Below are 19,656 nucleotides of genomic sequence, written 5' to 3' on the forward strand. Positions count from 1 at the left end.
GCTTGGAAAACCATTTTAACCTCCTCGAACATCTCATATGCTCCATGTTTCTCAAAACGCTTTTGGAGACCCGGTTCTAAGCTGTAAAGCATGCCGCACTGAACGAGGGAGTAATCATCAGCACGCTGCTGCCAAGCGTTCATAACATCTTGGTTCTCTGGGATTGGTGCTTCACCTAGCGGTGCTTCTAGGACATAATCTTTCTTGGTTGCTATGAGGATGATCCTCAGGTTCCGGACCCAGTCCGTATAGTTGCTGCCATCATCTTTCAGCTTGGTTTTCTCTAGGAACGCGTTGAAATTGAGGACAACGTGGGCCATTTGATCTACAAGACATAGTGTAAAGATTTTAGACTAAGTTCATGATAATTAAGTTCATCTAATCAAATTACTCAATGAACTCCCACTCAGATAGACAACCCTCTAGTCATCTAAGTGAAACATGATCCGAGTTAACTAGGCCGTGTCCGATCATCACGTGAGACGGACTAGTTAAGATCGGTGAACATCTCCATGTTGATCGTATCTTCTATACGACTCATGCTCGACCTTTCGGTCCTCCGTGTTCCGAGGCCATGTCTGTACATGCTAGGCTCGTCAAGTCAACCTAAGTGTATTGCGTGTGTTCCGAGGCCATGTCTGTACATGCTAGGCTCGTCAACACCCGTTGTATTCGAACGTTAGAATCTATCACACCCGATCATCACGTGGTGCTTCGAAACAACGAACCTTCGCAACGGTGCACAGTTAGGGGGAACACTTTTCTTGAAATTATCATAAGGGATCATCTTACTTACTACTGTCGTTCTAAGCAAATAAGATGCAAAACATGATAAACATCACATGCAATCAAATAGTGACATGATATGGCCAATATCATTATGCTCCTTTGATCTCCATCTTCGGGGCACCATGATCATCTTCGTCACCGGCATGACACCATGATCTCCATCATCATGATCTCCATCATTGTGTCTTCATGAAGTCGTCACGCCAACGATTACTTCTACTTCTAAGGCTAACACGTTTAGCAACAAAGTAAAGTAATTTACATGGCGTTATTCAATGACACGCAGGTCATACAAAATAATAAAGACAACTCCTATGGCTCCTGCCGGTTGTCATACCCATCGACATGCAAGTCGTGATTCCTATTACAAGAATATGATCAATCTCATACATCACATATATCATTCATCACATCTTCTGGCCATATCACATCACATAGCACTTGCTGCAAAAACAAGTTAGACGTCCTCTAATTGTTGTTGCAAGTTTTTTACGTGGCTTGAATAGGTTTCTAGCAAGAACGTTTCTTACCTACGTAAAACCACAACGTGATTTGCCAATTTCTATTTACCCTTCATAAGGACCCTTTTCATCGAATCCGTTCCGACTAAAGTAGGAGAGACAGACACCCGCTAGCCACCTTATGCAACTAGTGCATGTCAGTCGGTGGAACCTGTCTCACGTAAGCGTACGTGTAAGGTCGGTCCGGGCCGCTTCATCCTACAATACCGCCGAAACAAGATACGACTAGTAGCGGCAAGAAGAATTGGCAACATCAACGCCCACAACTACTTTGTGTTCTACTCGTGCCTAGTAACTACACATAGGCCTGGCTCATCATGCCACTGTTGGGAATCGTAGCATAATTTTAAAATTTTCCTACGCTCACCAAGATCCATCTATGGAGTATACTAGCAACGAGGGGAAAGGAGTGCATCTACATACCCTTGTAGATCGCGAGCGGAAGCGTTCCAATGAACGTGGATGACGGAGTCATACTCGCCGTGATTCAAATCACCGATGACCGAGTGCTGAACGGACGGCACCTCCGCGTTCAACACACGTACGGTGCAGCGACGTCTCCTCCTTCTTGATCCAGCAAGGGGGAAGGAGAGGTTGATGGAGATCCAGCAGCACGACGGCGTGGTGGTGGATGTAGCGGGTCTCGGCAGGGCTTCGCCGAGCTTCTGCGAGAGGGAGAGGTGTAGCAGGGGAGGAGGGAGGCGCCCAAGGCTGTTGTACTACTGCCCTCCCTCCCCCCCTTTATATAGGCCCCCTGGGAGGGGGGGCGCCGGCCAGGAGCCCATCTGGATGGGGGGGGCGGCGGCCAGGGGGGATACTTGCCCCCCAAGGCAAGTGGGGCGCCCCCCCACCCTAGGGTTTCTAACCCTAGGCGCAGGGGGGAGGCCCATGGGGGGCGCCCCAGCCCACTAAGGGCTGGTTGCCCTCCCACTTCAGCCCATAGGGCCCTCCGGGATAGGTGGTCCCACCCGGTGGACCCCCGGGACCCTTCCGGTGGTCCCGGTACAATACCGGTGACCCCCGAAACTTTCCCGGTGGCAAAAACTTGACTTCCTATATATAATTCTTCACCTCCGGACCATTCCGGAACTCCTCGTGACATCCGGGATCTCATCCGGGACTCCGAAGAACTTTCGGGTTTCCGCATACTCATATCTCTACAACCCTAGCGTCACTGAACCTTAAGTGTGTAGACCCTACGGGTTCGGGAGACATGCAGACATGACCGAGACGCCTCTCCGGTCAATAACCAACAGCGAGATCTGGATACCCATGTTGGCTCCCACATGTTCCACGATGATCTCCTCGGATGAACCACGATGTCGAGGATTCAATCAATCCCGTATACAATTCCCTTTGTCAATCGGTATGTTACTTGCCCGAGATTCGATCGTCGGTATCCCAATACCTTGTTCAATCTCGTTAACTGGCAAGTCTCTTTACTCGTACCGCAATGCATGATCCCGTGACTAACGCCTTAGTCACATTGAGCTCATTATGATGATGCATTACCGAGTGGGCCCAGAGATACCTCTCCGTCACACGGAGTGACAAATCCCAGTCTCGATCCGTGCCAACCCAACAGACACTTTTGGAGATACCCGTAGTGCACCTTTATAGTCACCCAGTTACGTTGTGACGTTTGGCACACCCAAAGCACTCATACAGTATCCGGGAGTTGCACGATCTCATGGTCTAAGGAAAAGATACTTGACATTGGAAAAGCTCTAGCAAACGAAACTACACGATCTTTTATGCTATGCTTAGGATTGGGTCTTGTCCATCACATCATTCTCCTAATGATGTGATCCCGTTATCAATGACATCCAATGTCCATAGTCAGGAAACCGTGACTATCTGTTGATCAACGAGCTAGTCAACTAGAGGCTTACTAGGGACATGTTGCGGTCTATGTATTCACACATGTATTACGATTTCCGGATAATACAATTATAGCATGAACAATAGACAATTACCATGAACAAAGAAATATAATAATAACCATTTATTATTGCCTCTAGGGCATATTTCCAACAGCATGATGGTACAAAGTTTTGCAAAGTTATTCTGGAACGGAGTCCCGGATAGGATAATTCGCCTTTTGGTACGAATTTCAGAAAAGGCCTTCCAAATAGCGATATTCGGAAGGCTCTTGCTGAACTTTGTACCAAAAAGCGAATTATCCTATCTGTGACTCCGTTCCAGAACAACTTTGCAGAACTTCGTACCATCATGCGCCAGTTACTTTCGCCTAATGATGAAGACATGGTTTTGTTGAATCCTTTGACACTAGACAAACATGACATGAGGGGGTCGAGGGTCGGGAACTAGGGTAGAGGGTCGTGGATTTTCGAGCGGTCAAGGGTCGTGAACTAGTGTAGAGGGTCAAGGGTCACCGAGGGGTCGAGGGTCGAGGGTCGAGGGTTGTCGAGGGGTCGAGGGTCGCCGAGGGGTCGAGGGTCGAGGGTCGTCCAGGGGTCGAGGGTCCAGATTTATCAAGAATGCCCCCATTAGGGATGTGCACAAGTTGATCCAATTTTTTTCTGGTCTCATCCATATTCTTCTATATGTCACGTTGTCTGTCAAAGTATTGAAAAAGTCCATAGCTTCATCATTAACTAGAAGTAACAGGCGTATGATGCTACGAAGCTCTTCAAAGTTGTTTTGGAACGGAGTTCCTGATAGAATAATTCGCCTTTTGGCTCTTGCTGAACTTTACAAAAAAAGTGAATTATTCTATCGGGAACTCCGTTCCAAAACAACTTTGAAGAGCTTCGTACCATTATGCGCCTGTCATTTCTGGCTAATGATGAAGTCATGGTTTTCTTGAATTCTTTGACACTAGACAATGTGACATATAGAAGGGTAGATGCGATCAGGCAAAACATGGACCATTTTCTGCACATCCAGAATGACGCCATTTTGTTAAATCCCTTGTCGGTCCGGACGTCGGACAATCATGAGAGAGAGGCGGTCCGTCCCAAACGCTAGAAGCGCTGCCGAGGCCACCCAAATTTACCAAGTTAAAAGAGCATTGTCGTCGAGGCCACCCCGAACCCTAGAAGCGTTTCCGAGGCCACCCCAAACCCTAGAGAAGCGTCGAGGCCACTAATATGATTCCTTGTTGTGATTAGCTAGCTAGGTCTACGTTTGCCACTAATATATCCATCTGTCATGTTTTGTATAATAATTGCCATGTTGTAATATTTGCAGAAACTATGGAGCACGGCCGAGACAAGGAAGCAGAACAGGTGTTGGGGGACATAAACGCAGCCGGAGCTGATGTCATGTCGTATCTCAACGACACCGATGGTCTGGAAGGACAGGGTGAAGAAGCAAGCTACGGTGATCGAACAATGGAGGAGGAAGGACATGATTATGATGGCTCCGGTGACCGAATGCCGGTGGAAGAAGGACACCGTGATGACGGCTCCGGTGACCGAACGGAGTCCGGCCAGGTATATATATTAATTAAGCATGTGCTGACTATAGCTAATTGATGCATTAATTGTTTTGGTATGTACACGTATTAACTCTCTTCTTTCTTCTTTTCTAGCCCTCCGGATCGAGCCGAACTTTGGTAACGAGACGAGGCCCGAAGAAAAAGTTGCGCTCGGATGAAAAGTTCACTATCACAGAAATCGCGCGCGATGGCCAACCGATTGCACCCATCCAGACCAAGGAAGCATTTTCTGATCAGTGCGGGGTTCTTGTTAGGGACATGATCCCGATCAGCATCCACCAATGGTATAAGCCTAAGAAGGAAGACCCTAAGGTGCCTTATGTCAACGATAGGCAAAAAGATGATCTTTGGGACGCACTGAAGGCAAATTTCACCCTACCGCCAGAGGAGGATCCGGAGAAGCCAACTATTATAGAGCCATTGGTCAAGGCTCATGCTCTTAAGAAGATGGCAGATCTATTCAGGAGGTGGAAGAATGAGCTGAAAACAACGTTTGTCGACAAAGAAAAGACTCCAGAATTCACCGGCCGGTTTGAGAAGATCAGAGATCACTGGGACGCATTTGTGGCCCACAAGACATCGGACAAGAGTAAGAAGATGTCAGCGACAAACAAGAAAAATGCTTCGAAGAAAGAGCATCACCATCGCACGGTGTCAGGTGGCTACCTTAGAGCCTGGCCGTTGAGGGACAAGGCTGAGAATGACCTGCTTGATAAAGGGGTCGAACCAGAGACATTGCACTGGTCAGACCGTTTGGTTTTTTGAGGTTGGGGGATCGTTGGACCCTGAAACAGGGAAGTGCATTTGGACGAACGAGCAACTGAGAATACCCGTCACGGGGCTTCAGGAGTATATCGCCGCAGCGCAGGAACGGACGTTCGTTCCCGACAGAGAGAACGACAAGCTCACACGGGCCCTCGGGAATCCTGAGCACCCTGGACGGACACGAGGCATGCCAGGCTCCGTTTCATGGAAGGCCGGGTTTCCCGACGTAGGCGGTTACAAAGGCCGGGAGAGGAAGAGGAAAGCGGAGCTGACCGAACTGCAGGCGCTGCACGCAAGGGTACAAGCGCTAGAGGAACGAGACAGTTCACAGCAAGCGACCTGCCGAAGCTACCCTCGAAGCTACCCCGCCATCTCAGCGGAGAACCAGCGTGGCTTCCACCGAGCTGCTTTAGGAGCCTGTCTTCACGGCTCCTGCTAGCTACCCCATGGATGCTATCATGAAGTCTCAACATTGCCACCTTATGACGCAATGGCAGCAATTCAAAGTCAAGGCGGCTGTCGGCCCTGTTGCACCTCCTGAACCCGGCGCAACTTTTCACTGCCGGCCGATTCCAGAAGGATATGCTAGGGTGATGGTGGATGAAATAAGGGAGGGATTTTAGGAGCTCGAGCTTGACCACCCTATCGGTGAAGGGGAGACTCGGCTAGGTTCTGCTCTGAACACTCCATGCCTATGGCAGAAGGAGTTCACCAACCTTCCTAATTGGACGCCTCCGCCTCCTCCTCATCCTCCGGCGAGTCAGGGCACTCCGCCTCCTCCTCCGCCTCCTCCTCCGGCGAGTGATCAGGGTACTCTGCCTCCTTCTCCGGCTTCTCAGGCGCGTGGCGGCACTCCGCCTCCTTCTCCGCCTGCGCAGCTTCCACTATATTCTCCTAGAGATTAAGCTTGAGCAGGGACTAGTAACCGTCTTAGACTCAAGACGAAAAGATCCCAAGGAGTATGCGGCCATGACTGAAATGCTCGAGAAGTAAGTTCAATCGATATCGCACCATATCGGCAACTTTGTTCATTTCCTGATATCAAGTAATTGTTTTCTTTGTCTGGCGGGGTTTGGAAAAAGTTCACCGCACAAGCTCCGGGACTGCTGGGGGAGCTGCGATTTATACACCCGAAAGTAATTACTACTAGCTAGTTCCGCGCATCTCCGAGTGATTCTAGCGCTAGTTTCATCAATACCATTTAGCATGCTTGCTTATCAGTTTGATTGGCCTCTATTTCTTGTAAAGTGGTTGTGGCAGGAAGCCGGGAATAATTATTGTGGATACTACGTTTGCGAGTCCATCCGCCACACGACCTGTGAGCGGGGCTACTCTAAAAAACAATATGAAGTGCGTAAGCAATAATATTCACAATTTTATTTTATTACCATCATTTGTGTTGAGATTCATTCATATATATGTATTAACCCCCTTCTTCAAATTAGATGTTTCAGATGCGGGATGAACTCCTAGCACAAGATCGCATATGAGCAATTCAAGAGGAATTAGCGGGATTCTTTCTTGACCACGTCATCAATAAAGACGAAGAATACCATGTGGAACTTGAGTCATATGTTAGGGGATTATATTGTAAGAGATCTTATATTGTATACATATGTAGCCGTAGCGTCGAATAGATATACAAAAACTTGTTGTTCGACCAATCTCTCGGAGGAGAGGTCGATCACTTCTCTCTGTATATGTTCATGACGATCTTCTGTACTTAATGGTTCCCTTCATTTGCTTACTAGCTAGCGTGTCGTGTCCTCTCTATACGTATAGCACGTAGCGTCGACTAAGCACGGAGATAAGACAGGACACTTCTCTCTATTAGCTAGCTAACACAATATATGAAACCCCTAGATTAACCCTACAAAACCCCCAAAACCCCCAAACCCCCACCCCCTCCCCTTTCAAAAAAAAAACCCCAGCGCCTGAACAGCTGACGCGTGGATGCCTGTTAGTCCGGGTTGGTGCTACCAACCGGGACAAAAGGCCCCCCTGCCAGGGCAAGCCGCAACGGCCACGTGGAGCCCCATCTGTCCCGATTGGTATAAGAACCGGGACTAAAGGTGTAGGGCTTTAATACCGACCCTTTAGTCCCGGTTCCCGAACCGGGACAAATAGCCCTTTTTCTACTAGTGAAGGGATCCATTTGGAGTCGTACGAACTCCCGGTCCTCCTATATATAGGTAGCCAGAGGTGCCCCAAGAGTACACACCAAAGCCCAAGGAGGCCCCTGCCATGTGCTCTCTCTCTCTCTCTCTACTAATATTTCGTGCAAAAACAGAGGCATGTTCATCCCATTACTTAATATTTCGAATTGAAATGGCCAGACAGGCAAAACACAGAGACATGTTCTTGCTTCATCTGGGTATGTGAGCAGATCGTGCAAGATCAGCTACAAACACTGAGGAACAGGTAACATGGTAGAGCATATTTTTTTCCCTGCGCATGCCTACAGGATTGACATGGTAGTGCATAGAGTTGTTTGGCTGCTTGACAGTTATTGCAAAAGTGTAGAACAATCAAACACAATAAGCCTCGGTAGAAAGGGCGACTCCTCGCGCTGTCCACTTGTTCACTTTTACTGTGCCAGGTTTTACCATACGAACGAAGCGAGAAACAAAACGGCAAAGAGTCGTCCCCCCTCGAGCTCAGTGCCCCTCTCCTCCCACTCCCACAACTATGATTATAGCCGCCGCCCTCCCCGCGCCTGTGTTTTGATTTTCGGCCGGAAAAAACAAATTTCGGCCGAATTTCGGCCATCTCGGCTGGGCCCAGAATATGTAGCTATCGGTCAAAAAATTCGGCCCAATTTGAATTTCTAGCCTGGCCCAACAACGGGAAGGTTTCACTATCAATGGGCTGAAGACAAAACCACGACCTGTACGCCCTAACCCTAAACTTATCAATTCCTCCCGATGTTTCTGCGTGCGGCGCCGCCGGTGCGCAACACAGGGAGACGAGCTCCTCCGGCGGCTATGGCGCTCACCTGGCGCCTTCCCACGCCCGTCCCGAGCCCCTCCGGCGAGGAATCCGCACGCCGTCGCTGCCGCATCAAGCCGCCGCACCTCCCGTCTGCTTGATTCCGTCTGAGCGCGTGGACACGCAGCCAGCGTCGTGGGCCGCCTCGCGCCTCCACTACCCCATCCAGGTCCTTCTTCCTTGCTTCTTCAAGGCCACGACATAGTGCTTGATCGCTGTGGCAGTGAGGGTTATGTTCGACTGATGCACATGGCACTTCCTTCTCTGTTGTTTTTTTGCTTCTTCGTTGCTTATTCAAGATCTTACTCCTGAGGGTCATTGGGTTGCACTTCTCCACTGCTTGATTCGAAGTTCTGTCCAATTTCGGCCGAATTTCGGCCAAATTTTGGTCAAATTTTATTCAAAAATTCAAATTTTGTTTTTGTAATTTCGTCTGAGATTTTGCCGAAATTTTTGAAATGACCGAAATTCGGCCATCTCGTTCAGGGGCGAAAAAAAAGGCAAACCGAAAATCAAAACACAGCCCCGCGCTTGCGCCCTCTCCATCTCACGCCCGGAGCTCCCGCGCCGTCTCGTCCCCTCGCCATGCCGGCCATGCTGGTCTCTCGCAATTTTCCCCCACGCACGCGACCTCCTCTCGTTCTGCACGCCAACCCAGTCGCCGCCTCCTCTGCTCATTTCTCAGCATCACCAGATTTGGGAAGCCACCGTCTTGCGGGACGCGCTCCACCGCGCCTCCCCTCCGTCCCACGCGGCTGCGGGCCCCTCCGAACCCCTCGCCACTGAGGACCCTGTCCTCCTCGGCATCAGCGACAACGGCATGACCCTCAAGGGCGTCATCCAAGTCGAGAGGCCCGGCCAGGCCGACGCCCAGTCCAAGCTCGTCTCCTACGCGTAATCCTCTCACCCCTGATGGCCCGATCAACACCCAAGCCACGCGGCGCTAGAGAGACGGACCAGGAGGCCGAGCAGTCTGTGGTGTCGCCGCCGTTGTCCTCGTCCACGGTGACGGAGAGAGACGACCCGTCTGGAGCTCAAGTATAGGTGACCGCGTCTCTTTCCTTTCTCATCTTTCGTACGTCTCTTTTTCTGTAACTGTTAACGGCATATAATGCATGGTCGCTGACTGTATTGGAGATGTAATAACATGGTTTGTTAGGTTCAATCATCATGCAATCTTCACCAACAGGCATGTGCCCAGCTAAGAGCAATCTGTAGGATATAATCTGGGGTTTGCTGCAATCATCTGCTTTAATTTATAGGTACAAGTACTTCAAATTCCTTAAATGGTTGGCCGATCGTTCCAAAACATTCTCGGCACTAGGATGTACTATAACCCAACTGCGGGAATCACCTATACTTTCGCTGCGTGGATCGTGGGTGAAATGATCGTTACTTGCACCTACATAGTGTTTCTGGGTGTGATCGTGCGTGGATATATTTTTGTTTTGTTGCATAGCACTTTTGTCTACAATCGCTACTTGCATGGTTCTTTTGACGCTCACCTATTCCATGGCTTGGTTGGTGTTGTTCATCGTGATATATAGCAAAGGCAAGCTGATTGTTCAATAAGATACTAGCATTTATATGCCCGTGCCAAAATGCTAAGCAACGTCCTTGAGAAAATGAAATCGTTGGCAAAACAAAACTAACAAACTTTTTTTCCTGAGCAGGACACTCATTATAGAAGTATACCAAGTTGCTGTTTATGCGACTAAATTACCAGTATGAAATGAAGACCTTGACTGCCGAGCCAATGTACTAAGTAAAACTAATTTACATCCCAATATATTTTTCTGAGCAAGACACTAATTAGAGAAGTACACCAAGTTACTGTTTATGCACTAAAAACTAGCAATATGAACTGAAGACTTTGATTTGCCGAGCCTATTTGTCTTCTCCAACAGCTCAACTAAAACCAGCGGAGATGTTGATTTGAGCTCAACATACTCTTGACTTGCGATCACATCATCCATTTCCGTTGTACTCAAAGAGGCAATGAATTGAATGCAAGCATCATTCAACTTATCGCAACGATGCTGATCAGCCAAAGCCAGCGTAGTCACCACGGTCTTTGCATCAATGTTGGTACAGACTACAGAGGATGCCTTCACATATGATCTTCAACCTCTCCATGGCATACCGATCCGCCGCGACAAGCAAATGCCTGACAATCTCCGTGTAGTCATCACGCCCAAGATCAACCATGGTGGGCAGCGAATCGGTGTAGATGAAATGGAGCAGGGCGTCAAAGACAGCCGGCTGCATGTCACCGATGCTGATACGGCCCATGCTGTCGATCTCCTTGTTCTCTCATGGCGCCATACAGCTCCGCCTTGAACACGGGCGACCGCATCGCGAGCACCGCCTTGTGGGCAGGGAAATCCTCTCCTTGGACCACGTCGGCGCCCTCTTTCCCCTGCAAGAGCTTCCCGAGATGCTCCGTGATGTCGGACGGCGGCACCTCCACGAACGGCTTCGCATCCTCGACGATGGCGATGACGCACTCTATGGTGAGGCGGTCGTGGCGGAGGTACGGCGGTCGTTGCTGCCGGAGCGGCTCTTGCCGCCGCCGCCGCCGGCGCAGAAGTCGTGTGTCTTCGTCAAGGTATGCGGCGGCGAGGATCCCGTCACGTCCACCAGACTGAGCCTGAAGGACGCCCTCACCCTGGCGTCCCAGTCCTTGCTCCAAGTCTCGTCCCACCAAGTTTGGTAAGTTTTTTTTTTTTTTTGGGGGGGTAGGTAAGTTTGTTGGTTTTCCATTGAAGATCCGGGTCGCAATTGCAACGAGGCCTTTATCTGAAGAAAGTGCCTGTGTGGCATCCTTCGGATTCTCAATCAAAGCCCAAGGATCCAAAGTGCACATATCAAAAGTGCTGAACATGACTGAAGCTGCAGTAGAGAAATCCGTCTCCCTACTGCAACGATGCATGGACCTCTGAATCAGGTTCAGGTTCAGGTGTCCATGCTTTGTTTCAGGTTCAGGCCTTGCCCAATTTACATTCAGGCTCAGCTGTCCATGCTTTGTATGTCTTGTAACTCTACTGTTTCGGTGTTTCCTACAGTAATTCTCAACTTCTCTCAGGCCGTGACACAAGGGGGCTGCAACTATGAACAGCTCTCTTAGTATATACGGTCCCTGGAATTCCATCTACACCGTGTGATCTGATCGACAAGGGCTGGCAGTATATATGTGACAACAAGCATGGATTCAGCGATTTCAGTGCTGCAACTCTGTTTTGCATGCAGATGGCATTCGGTTTCCCAACAAAATTTCGTCTATGATGTTCCAGATGTGGCAACAAATACAGAGCCTCACATTTTGATTTGCACGACGAAAGCCTGTGTTTACAAGTACAGTAATTAGATTCAACCATAGTACATGCATGACAGAAATATAGGAAAGCAAGAGCACTACTTGACTTGATCATTCATGCAAGTAGACCTCGAATACTTTATTTCACCATTAATTCATGCAAGAGCAGATTGCACAGTGCCAGGGCAGAAACTAATACAAGAGCAACGTACTAGCAGCATCTTTCAGGGTTCTAGATTACAGAAGCAACATTTAACTAGGATGAAACTTCATATCCAAGAAACTAATAAGACTCCAACCAAACTTTGAACTCCCAGTTAATCCAGCTATGGCATGTCTCCCAGGGTCAAGTTTCCAATGCTTCAGTGGTAGCGCAGCTTCTCCTTGGGCCTGATCTCATTGCTGTGGCCGCACTTCTTCTTGCGGCAGTTGGCAGACCTGAGGGGCAGGCGTGCATAGCACCTGCAACACAAATCATGGACAAGTTAGGATATACTCTTCTACTTGATAAAAACTACCTAGTTTCCTGTGGATCCAAACCAAAAAGAGATATGATCTACATCTGCATAGGTACCCATCGAACAGACCACAAAAGAAACATTGCATTTCACAAGCTTGTGTCATGCATAGACATCTAGATACAAACATGTAAACAACTGCATATTGATGAATCATGAAAGAAATAGTCCATCTACACATCAACTAGTACTTTATGAAAAGTATGCTAATAAGCTAATTCCCTGGATCCAAATTAAACAACACAGAGACATGATCTACATATGCATCGATCCCCATCAAATAGACCACAACAGAAAGCATCACAATTCCCAAGCTTCTATCATGCGTAGACATCCATATATAAACATGCATGCATGTGAAAGCACCATAAATGGAAGAATCGTGACGGAAATAGTAGATCAAAAGTGTGTGAATAAGCTAGTTCCTGGATCCAAACCACACAGAGATATGAACTACATGCATATGCATCGATACTGATCGAACAGATCACAAAAGAAACATTGCATTTCACAAACTTCTGCCATGCATAGAAATCCAGATACAAACATGTAAACAACTGCATATTGATGAATCTTGAAAGAAATAGTTCATCTAATGTGTATACATACAGGCATAGACATCCATATGCAAGCATGCATGTAACAGCAGAATATCTGCATATATCAATGAATCATGAAAGAAATAGTCCATCTACACCTCAACTAGTCGTACTTGATAGAAGGTATGCTAATAAGCTAGTTCTTGGATACAAACCACACAGGGATATGATCTACATATGCATCGATCCCCATCAGACAGACCACAAAAGAAACATTTCAATTCACAAACTTCTGTCATGTATAGGACATCCAGATAAAAACATGTAAACAACTGCATATCGACAAAATCGTGAAAGAAACAGTCCTTCTACACCTCAACTAGTACTTGATGAAAAGTAAGCTAATGTAGTTCCCTCGGTCCAAACACACAGAGATATGGCCTACATGTGCATCAATCCCCATCAAACAGACCACAACAAAAACATTGCATTTCACAAACTTATGTCATGCATGTAACAGCAGCATATATCAACGAATCGTGAAAGAAAGTCTATCTACTCTACACCTAACCTAGTAGTAATTGATAAAAAGCATGCTTTTCCTGCCAATAAGCTAGCCTAGCTAGTTCCAAACCACAGAGACGTGATCCACATATGCATCGATCTCCATTGAACAGACAACAATAGAAACATTGCATCACAAGCCTCTATCATTCATAGGCAGCATCCAGACCACAATAGAAACATCGCAATTCACAAGCTTCAATCATTCACAGGCATCCAGACCATGGCAAATCGATGTACAGTGAAAGAAATAGCGTAAGGAATAGCACATACTTGCGGCACACAAGCCTGTGCTGCCTGTACTTGAGCGCGAGCGCGAGCAGGTTAGGCTCCATCTTGGGCGGGTAGCAGGAGCCCTTGTCCCCGCCGGCGAGGCCCAGCACGAGGTGAAGCGTGGACTCCTTCTTGACGTTGTAGTCGGCCAGGGTGCGGCCGTCGCCGAGCTGCTTCCCCGCGAAGATGAGGCGCTGCTGGTCCGGCTGGATACCTGCGATTATCGAAGCCAACAAACACAGCGTCCACGGTTAGCCTCGCACCACAAGGCGCCCACAGATTCAGGATAAAATTGGGCACTTTTTCGCACCGCCGTTGCCTAGAGCGAATCAAACCGTATGTAGAATTGTAGATCAAGGAAGCGCGTGTGGTAAAATCAAGCAAGAAGGCGCAGCAAGGCGGGCATTTCGAGCAACGGCGCAGCGCGCGGATGCGAGTAAAGGCGCGACCGACGCCGGTGAAGGCGGCCGGAGGCGGAGGCGCGTACCTTCCTTCTCGTGGATCTTGGCCTTGAGGCTGTCGACGGCGCCGCCGCTCTCCACCTCCACCGTGATGGTCTTCCCCGTCGGCGTCTTCACGAAGATCTGCATCCTTGCCGCCGGTTGGAGGCTGCTCGCTCTCGCCTTTGCTCTCCTCTCTCGCCGGATGGTGGTGGACTGGTGAGGATGGAAGCGCCGCGGACGTGGGTGTGTTTATATAGGGAGCGGCCGAGTGGGTGGGAGGAGGAAACGGAGCCGCCAAGGAACCGCCGACCGAAGCCCTAGCGAGTGAGGGCCGCGAAGGCCGGGGCTCGGTCGGAGGAGCAGCGCGATCACTCTGTGGAGACGTAGCCCATTGAAGGCCCAAGGTCTAAGGCCGCTTTCATTTATTTTTTTCCGAACCTGAGCAATTGATGAAGTCTTAAAAGCAAGGTCGTCTAACTCTTGTGGAAATTATTTCACATTTATGCATTCCAAACAGGGCTCCTACATTCGCAGCATCCTTTTTATTGTCGAAAACCTGCTAATTAGAATCACAGAAAAAATAAAAATGATAACTAGTGGCACAAAAAAAAATGAAAACTGACAAATGGCGCCATAGTTCTGTCAAAATAGGGTAACTTGCGACAAATTTTCGTAAATCTGGTAAGTTGTGTCAAAGAAACATTTTATGATGGTAATCCCATTAACTCTTTGTATGCACAAAATTGAAGATAATATAGTTGAGTTCCAAATATTTTTTGACAATTTGAATGTCAATTGGTTTGTCATTCCGCCGATCTGCTCTGTTGGAAACGAGAGTTTTGGCAATGCTATACGATGTATTGATCGGTGCATAGCGCACGTATATATGAAGTACAAAGTGGGCCACAACCTCAACTATACAATGACTAGGAGGTGGCCGAGGTATACAATATACATGCACAAACCATATGTTCAACACCCCCCGCAGTCGAAGTGTCGCCGGAGACGCAAAGACTGGACCTGGACTCCTCAAAAACAGAAGTAGGCAGTCCTTTCGTCATGACATCGGTGAACTGTTGCGCCGTCGGGACGTGGAGGACCTGGATGCGCCCAAGAGCCACCTGCTCACGAACAAAGTGTATGTCGAGCTCAATGTGCTTCGTTCGACGATGGTGGATCGGGTTGGCGGAGAGGTACACGGCGGAGACGTTGTCGCAGTAGACGAGCGTGGCCTTGTGAACATCACAATGCAACTCCTGGAGCAGCTGACGAAGCCACGAGCATTCGGCAACGGCGTTAGCCACTGCCCGATACTCTGCCTCGGCACTCGAGCGGGAGACGGTGGGCTGTCGCTTGGATGAGCACGAGATCAGCGACGGCCCAAGGTAGACACGGTACCCCGAGGTGGAGCGTCGTGTGTCCGGGCAGCCAGCCCAGTCCGCATCAGAGTAGGCGACGAGGTCGGTGGAGGCGGAGGCCGTCAGCGTGAGTCCCATGGACGGGGTGCCGCGTATGTAACGGAGGATACGCTTCACCAGGGTCCAATGAGAGTTGCGCGGAGCATGCATGTGAAGACAGACCTGCTGAACAGCATACTGCAAATCGGGGCGCGTTAGAGTCAGGTACTGTAGCGCGCCCACGATGGAGCGATAGAAGGCCGCATTGGATGCGGGAGAACCCTCCAGAGCGGAAACCTTGGCCTTGGTGTCGATGGGCGTGGGAGCGGGCTTGCAGTTAAGCATGCCAGCGCGATCAAGAAGCTCATGAGCATACCGCTGCTGATGCAGGAAGAACCCATCTGGCCGTCGGACCACCTCGATGCCAAGGAAGTAGTGCAAGGGCCCCAAGTCCTTGAGGGCAAACTCATTGCGAAGACGAGCAGTGAGCCGCTGAAGGAGCTCGGAAGTGGATGCTGTCAGGATGATGTCGTCGACATAGAGCAGAAAGTAGGCCGTGTCAACTCCGTGATGGTACACGAAGAGGGACGCATCGGAGCGAGTGGATGTAAATCCGAGCGTCTGCAGGAACGCAGCGATGCGCTGGTACCAGGCCCGAGGCGCCTGCTTCAACCCGTAAAGGGAATAGGAGATCAAGCACACATGGTCTGGATGCGTGGCGTCGACGAAGCCGGTGGGCTGCTCACAGAACACCTACTCAGCGAGGTGGCCGTGCAAGAAGGCGTTGGAAATGTCCAATTGATGCACAGGCCAAGCTCGGGAGACGGCTAACTGAAGCACGGTGCGGATCGTGCCCGGTTTAACAACCGGGGCAAAAGTGTCGGTGAAGTCCACGCTCGCACGTTGCCGAAAGCCCCGAACCACCCAGCGAGCTGTGTAGGGCTCGAGAGTGCCATCCGGATGAGTCTTGTGCCGAAAGACCCACTTGCCCGTGATGATGTTGGCACGAGGCGACCGAGGGACGAGCTGTGAGGTGTGGTTCCGCTAGAGAGCGTCGAACTCTTCCTGCATCGCAGCGAGCCAATGAGGATCCCGGAGGGTGGCTCGAGCTGACGATGGGAGAGGGGACGGCTCAGAGACGGAAGCAGCGAGTAGGTACTCATCGCTGGTATACCGCGTACACAGGCGAAGAGTGCCAGCCCGAGAGCGAGTCATCGGGCGGGGCAGCGGGTCCGGGGCGGCGGCGGGTGATGATGAAGAAAAACCCGCCGCCTCCGAGGTCGCGGGCGAGGCCGCGGGGGACGCCACGGGGGACGCCGAGAGGGGCGTCGGGAACGCCTGAGGCGTCGCGGGCACCAGAGACGCCGATGGCATGGCGGGCGTCGGGGATGCCGAGGGCGTCGCGGGCACCGGCTATGCCGAGGGCGGGGCGGGTGCCGGGAGGGGTGCGGCCCCTGAGGCAGCCGAACAGGGAGAAACTCGACCCGTGGGGCGGGAGGCACCCTCAAATCCGGGAGGCGGCCCAAGAGAAGCACGCGGGCGGCCGTCACCGGGAGCGGGCAAGGCCGCAACATCCGAAGGTACCTGCTGAAATGGGAAAACCATCTCATCAAAGTAAACTTGTCGGGAAGTGATCACCCAATGTGAGATAGGATCATAGCAGCGGTAGCCTTTGGTGTTGGGGGATAGTCGAGAAAGATGCAGGCCAAGGACCTAGGTGCGAGCTTATGCGGAGTAGTGGAGGCGATGCTAGGGTAGCACAAGCAACCGAATATGCGGAGTTCAACGTAGGAGGGTAGTGTGCCGAACAAAAGATGATGAGGTGCAAAATTCCCGCGAGTGCGACAGGGACGAATGTTGATAAGTAGTGATGCGGTGGCAAGCGCATCGGGCAAAAAACGTGGTGGCACGTTGGCGTGAAAGAGAAGCGTGTGGACGCAGTCATTAAGAGTGCGAAGTGTACGGGCAAGTGAGACGAAAAATCGTGTCGTGTGTGGCGAGAAGGTTGCGGATTGCAAGATTATCAAACTCCTTCCTGTTTTCTGTTTGCAACGCATGGATGGGACGCCCAAACTGCGTGGAGACATAAGAGTAAAGCGGTGAGAGTGGCAACAGCATCCGACTTTCGCCGCATCGGGAAGGTCCACACAAAGTGCAAAAAATCATCAAGTATAACAAGATAATAGAGATAGCCCGTGTTACTTGCAACAGAAGAGGTCCAAACATCACTATGAATTAACTCAAACGGGTATGATGCAACATGCGATGAAGTACTAAAAGGAAGATGAACATGTTTGCCGAGGTGACAAGCATGACAAGTGTGATCGTCGATCTTATTACACGTGAAGGAAAAACTCCGAAGAATATGACGAAGGGTCACTACTGCAGGTTGCTGCTAACGCGACACTACAATCAGAGACCCTTCGACCAAACTGTGTGCGATGCATAATCGCAAATGGTGGTGTAAAATAACCGTCAAAAGGTGCAAAATGTTTGCGATGGAGGATGCATCAAACACGGTTCAGATTTTAGTTCCGTGTGCGATGCAGGACATACGGTTCAGCTCAATTAACTGTTTGCGATGAGGAGGAACAAAAGAAACGGGCAGCCAGATGAAGGTGTGCGCGATATACAGCCGGTTCACTCGGATGAACTATTTGTGATTAGGCAACACAAAAGAAACGGGCAGCCAGATGAAGGTGTGTGTGATATACAGCATGCGGTTCACTCGGATGAACTGTTTGCATTGAGACAAAAGAACATAAACGGTTCAATATAACAAGATGTGTGTGATACGCGGCAAACAGGTATGTAATCAGAAATGTGCGCGAAGATCGATAATAAACACAATTGCTTGTAATAAGATGTATGTGATATGCTCTGTCTACACAATATCTATTGGCCATTGGGGGACGGGCGGTCATCCGGATACGCCATAAGGATGCGAAGAGGCATCCTATCAGCAAGGACTAGTTGTTCCACCAGTAGCTCATGTAAGAAAACTTTCAAGTTAAGTGTGCTCAAGCCGGAGCAGCCATCAGATGGGTGACTGGATGTGAAGTTATGTTGATGTTAAATTAACTGATAGGATGGGTCATATCTGTCAAATTAAATGACTGATACGACCCATCCCATGAGTTAATTTAACCTCGAGGTCCTTGTTTTTTTAATTTTTTTAATTTTTAACACATGTTAAAGAAGGTCTACCGCATTACTTTTTGACAATGTGCGATACGTGGCATACAGTAGATCCATCCGACCTGTTTGTGATGGAATAGGCCGTGTGTGTTGTGGGTAAACGCTTGCTAGTATTCAACCATTTGAGATTGATGAATTCATCACCGACGGTTTCCCTAGTGTGGTTCGTGTTCATCTAATCATCATCTACTTCTTGTGCTAGCTCGATGTTCCTTCCATGCTAAGTTTCTATTAATTGATGGCGTTTATGAACACGCCACCGTTTCCCGCCATTTCCTCACTTGTTTCCCGCCACCCAGTGATATTGCGCATAGGCGGCGCACGACGCACGGAGGCGACAAGCGCAGCCTGTAGAACATCCACCTTTTCCAAGCATGCCAACCCACCAAAGTGTCCCCTCTGCCATCAACCTCGTCTACGAGGAAAACGAGCAGGCGCCACGGCCCGTCGAGGCCGAGGCGCTCCCCGGCAACGCGATGGACGACGCCGTGATGCGCATCATCGCCAGGGTTGAGCAGACCTTAGGCGCATGGCGCTTGAGCGCCGCGGATCAAGATAGGCATGTTAGCGCCGACAGGCTGCAGCTCGCCGCACAACATGATCGATGGCGCGCCGCAGAGCAAGCTAGGCGCGTCCACGCCGATAGGCTGCGGCTCGCCACAGAGCGAGAGGCGCGGCGCGCCGCACAGCAAGAGCGGATCCATCGACGCTTTCCTGCTGTCGACACAGCGTCACAGCTGGGTACACGTCCCGTCAGTACCCCCATTCCTCGCCAGGAGTGGGCAGAGGCCCTCAGCGCCGTACTTGCACCAGAGGCCAGCCGTGTCGTACTTGCACTGAACGCCCGCCGTGCCATTCGCATGGGTGCCGCTGTTCGCCTTG

The 19,656-nt window shown here is 50.0% G+C and overlaps 1 protein-coding gene and 1 pseudogene across 1 annotated transcript; both read right to left on the bottom strand.

The window, feature by feature from the left end:
* Window positions 1-10,370: 10,370 nt before the first annotated feature.
* LOC141041269 (BTB/POZ and MATH domain-containing protein 1-like) lies at window positions 10,371-11,289 on the bottom strand (annotated as a pseudogene).
* Window positions 11,290-11,924: 635 nt separating this feature from the next.
* LOC109773580 (ubiquitin-ribosomal protein eL40 fusion protein) lies at window positions 11,925-14,465 on the bottom strand. The gene is made up of 3 exons (XM_020332272.2): window positions 14,224-14,465; window positions 13,737-13,950; window positions 11,925-12,304 (listed from the first exon to the last, which is right to left on the bottom strand). Exons 1-3 carry the CDS (start codon window positions 14,324-14,326, stop codon window positions 12,205-12,207), a joined length of 417 nt encoding a protein of 138 aa, XP_020187861.1. The 5' UTR covers window positions 14,327-14,465; the 3' UTR covers window positions 11,925-12,204.
* Window positions 14,466-19,656: the final 5,191 nt, after the last annotated feature.

This window comes from Aegilops tauschii, chromosome 2 (assembly GCF_002575655.3).
Source record: "Aegilops tauschii subsp. strangulata cultivar AL8/78 chromosome 2, Aet v6.0, whole genome shotgun sequence".
Lineage (NCBI taxonomy): Eukaryota > Viridiplantae > Streptophyta > Magnoliopsida > Poales > Poaceae > Aegilops > Aegilops tauschii.

Bases quoted from the DNA above. Each gene is read 5' to 3' on its own strand.
- LOC109773580 (XM_020332272.2), bottom strand. From the start codon at position 14,326: ATGCAGATCTTCGTGAAGACGCCGACGGGGAAGACCATCACGGTGGAG. The intron at 13,951-14,223 runs GTACGCGCCTCC...CGATAATCGCAG, and splicing joins CAAGATCCACGAGAAGGAAG to GTATCCAGCCGGACCAGCAG. The intron at 12,305-13,736 runs GTATGTGCTATT...TTTGTGTTGCAG, and splicing joins CACAGGCTTGTGTGCCGCAA to GTGCTATGCACGCCTGCCCC.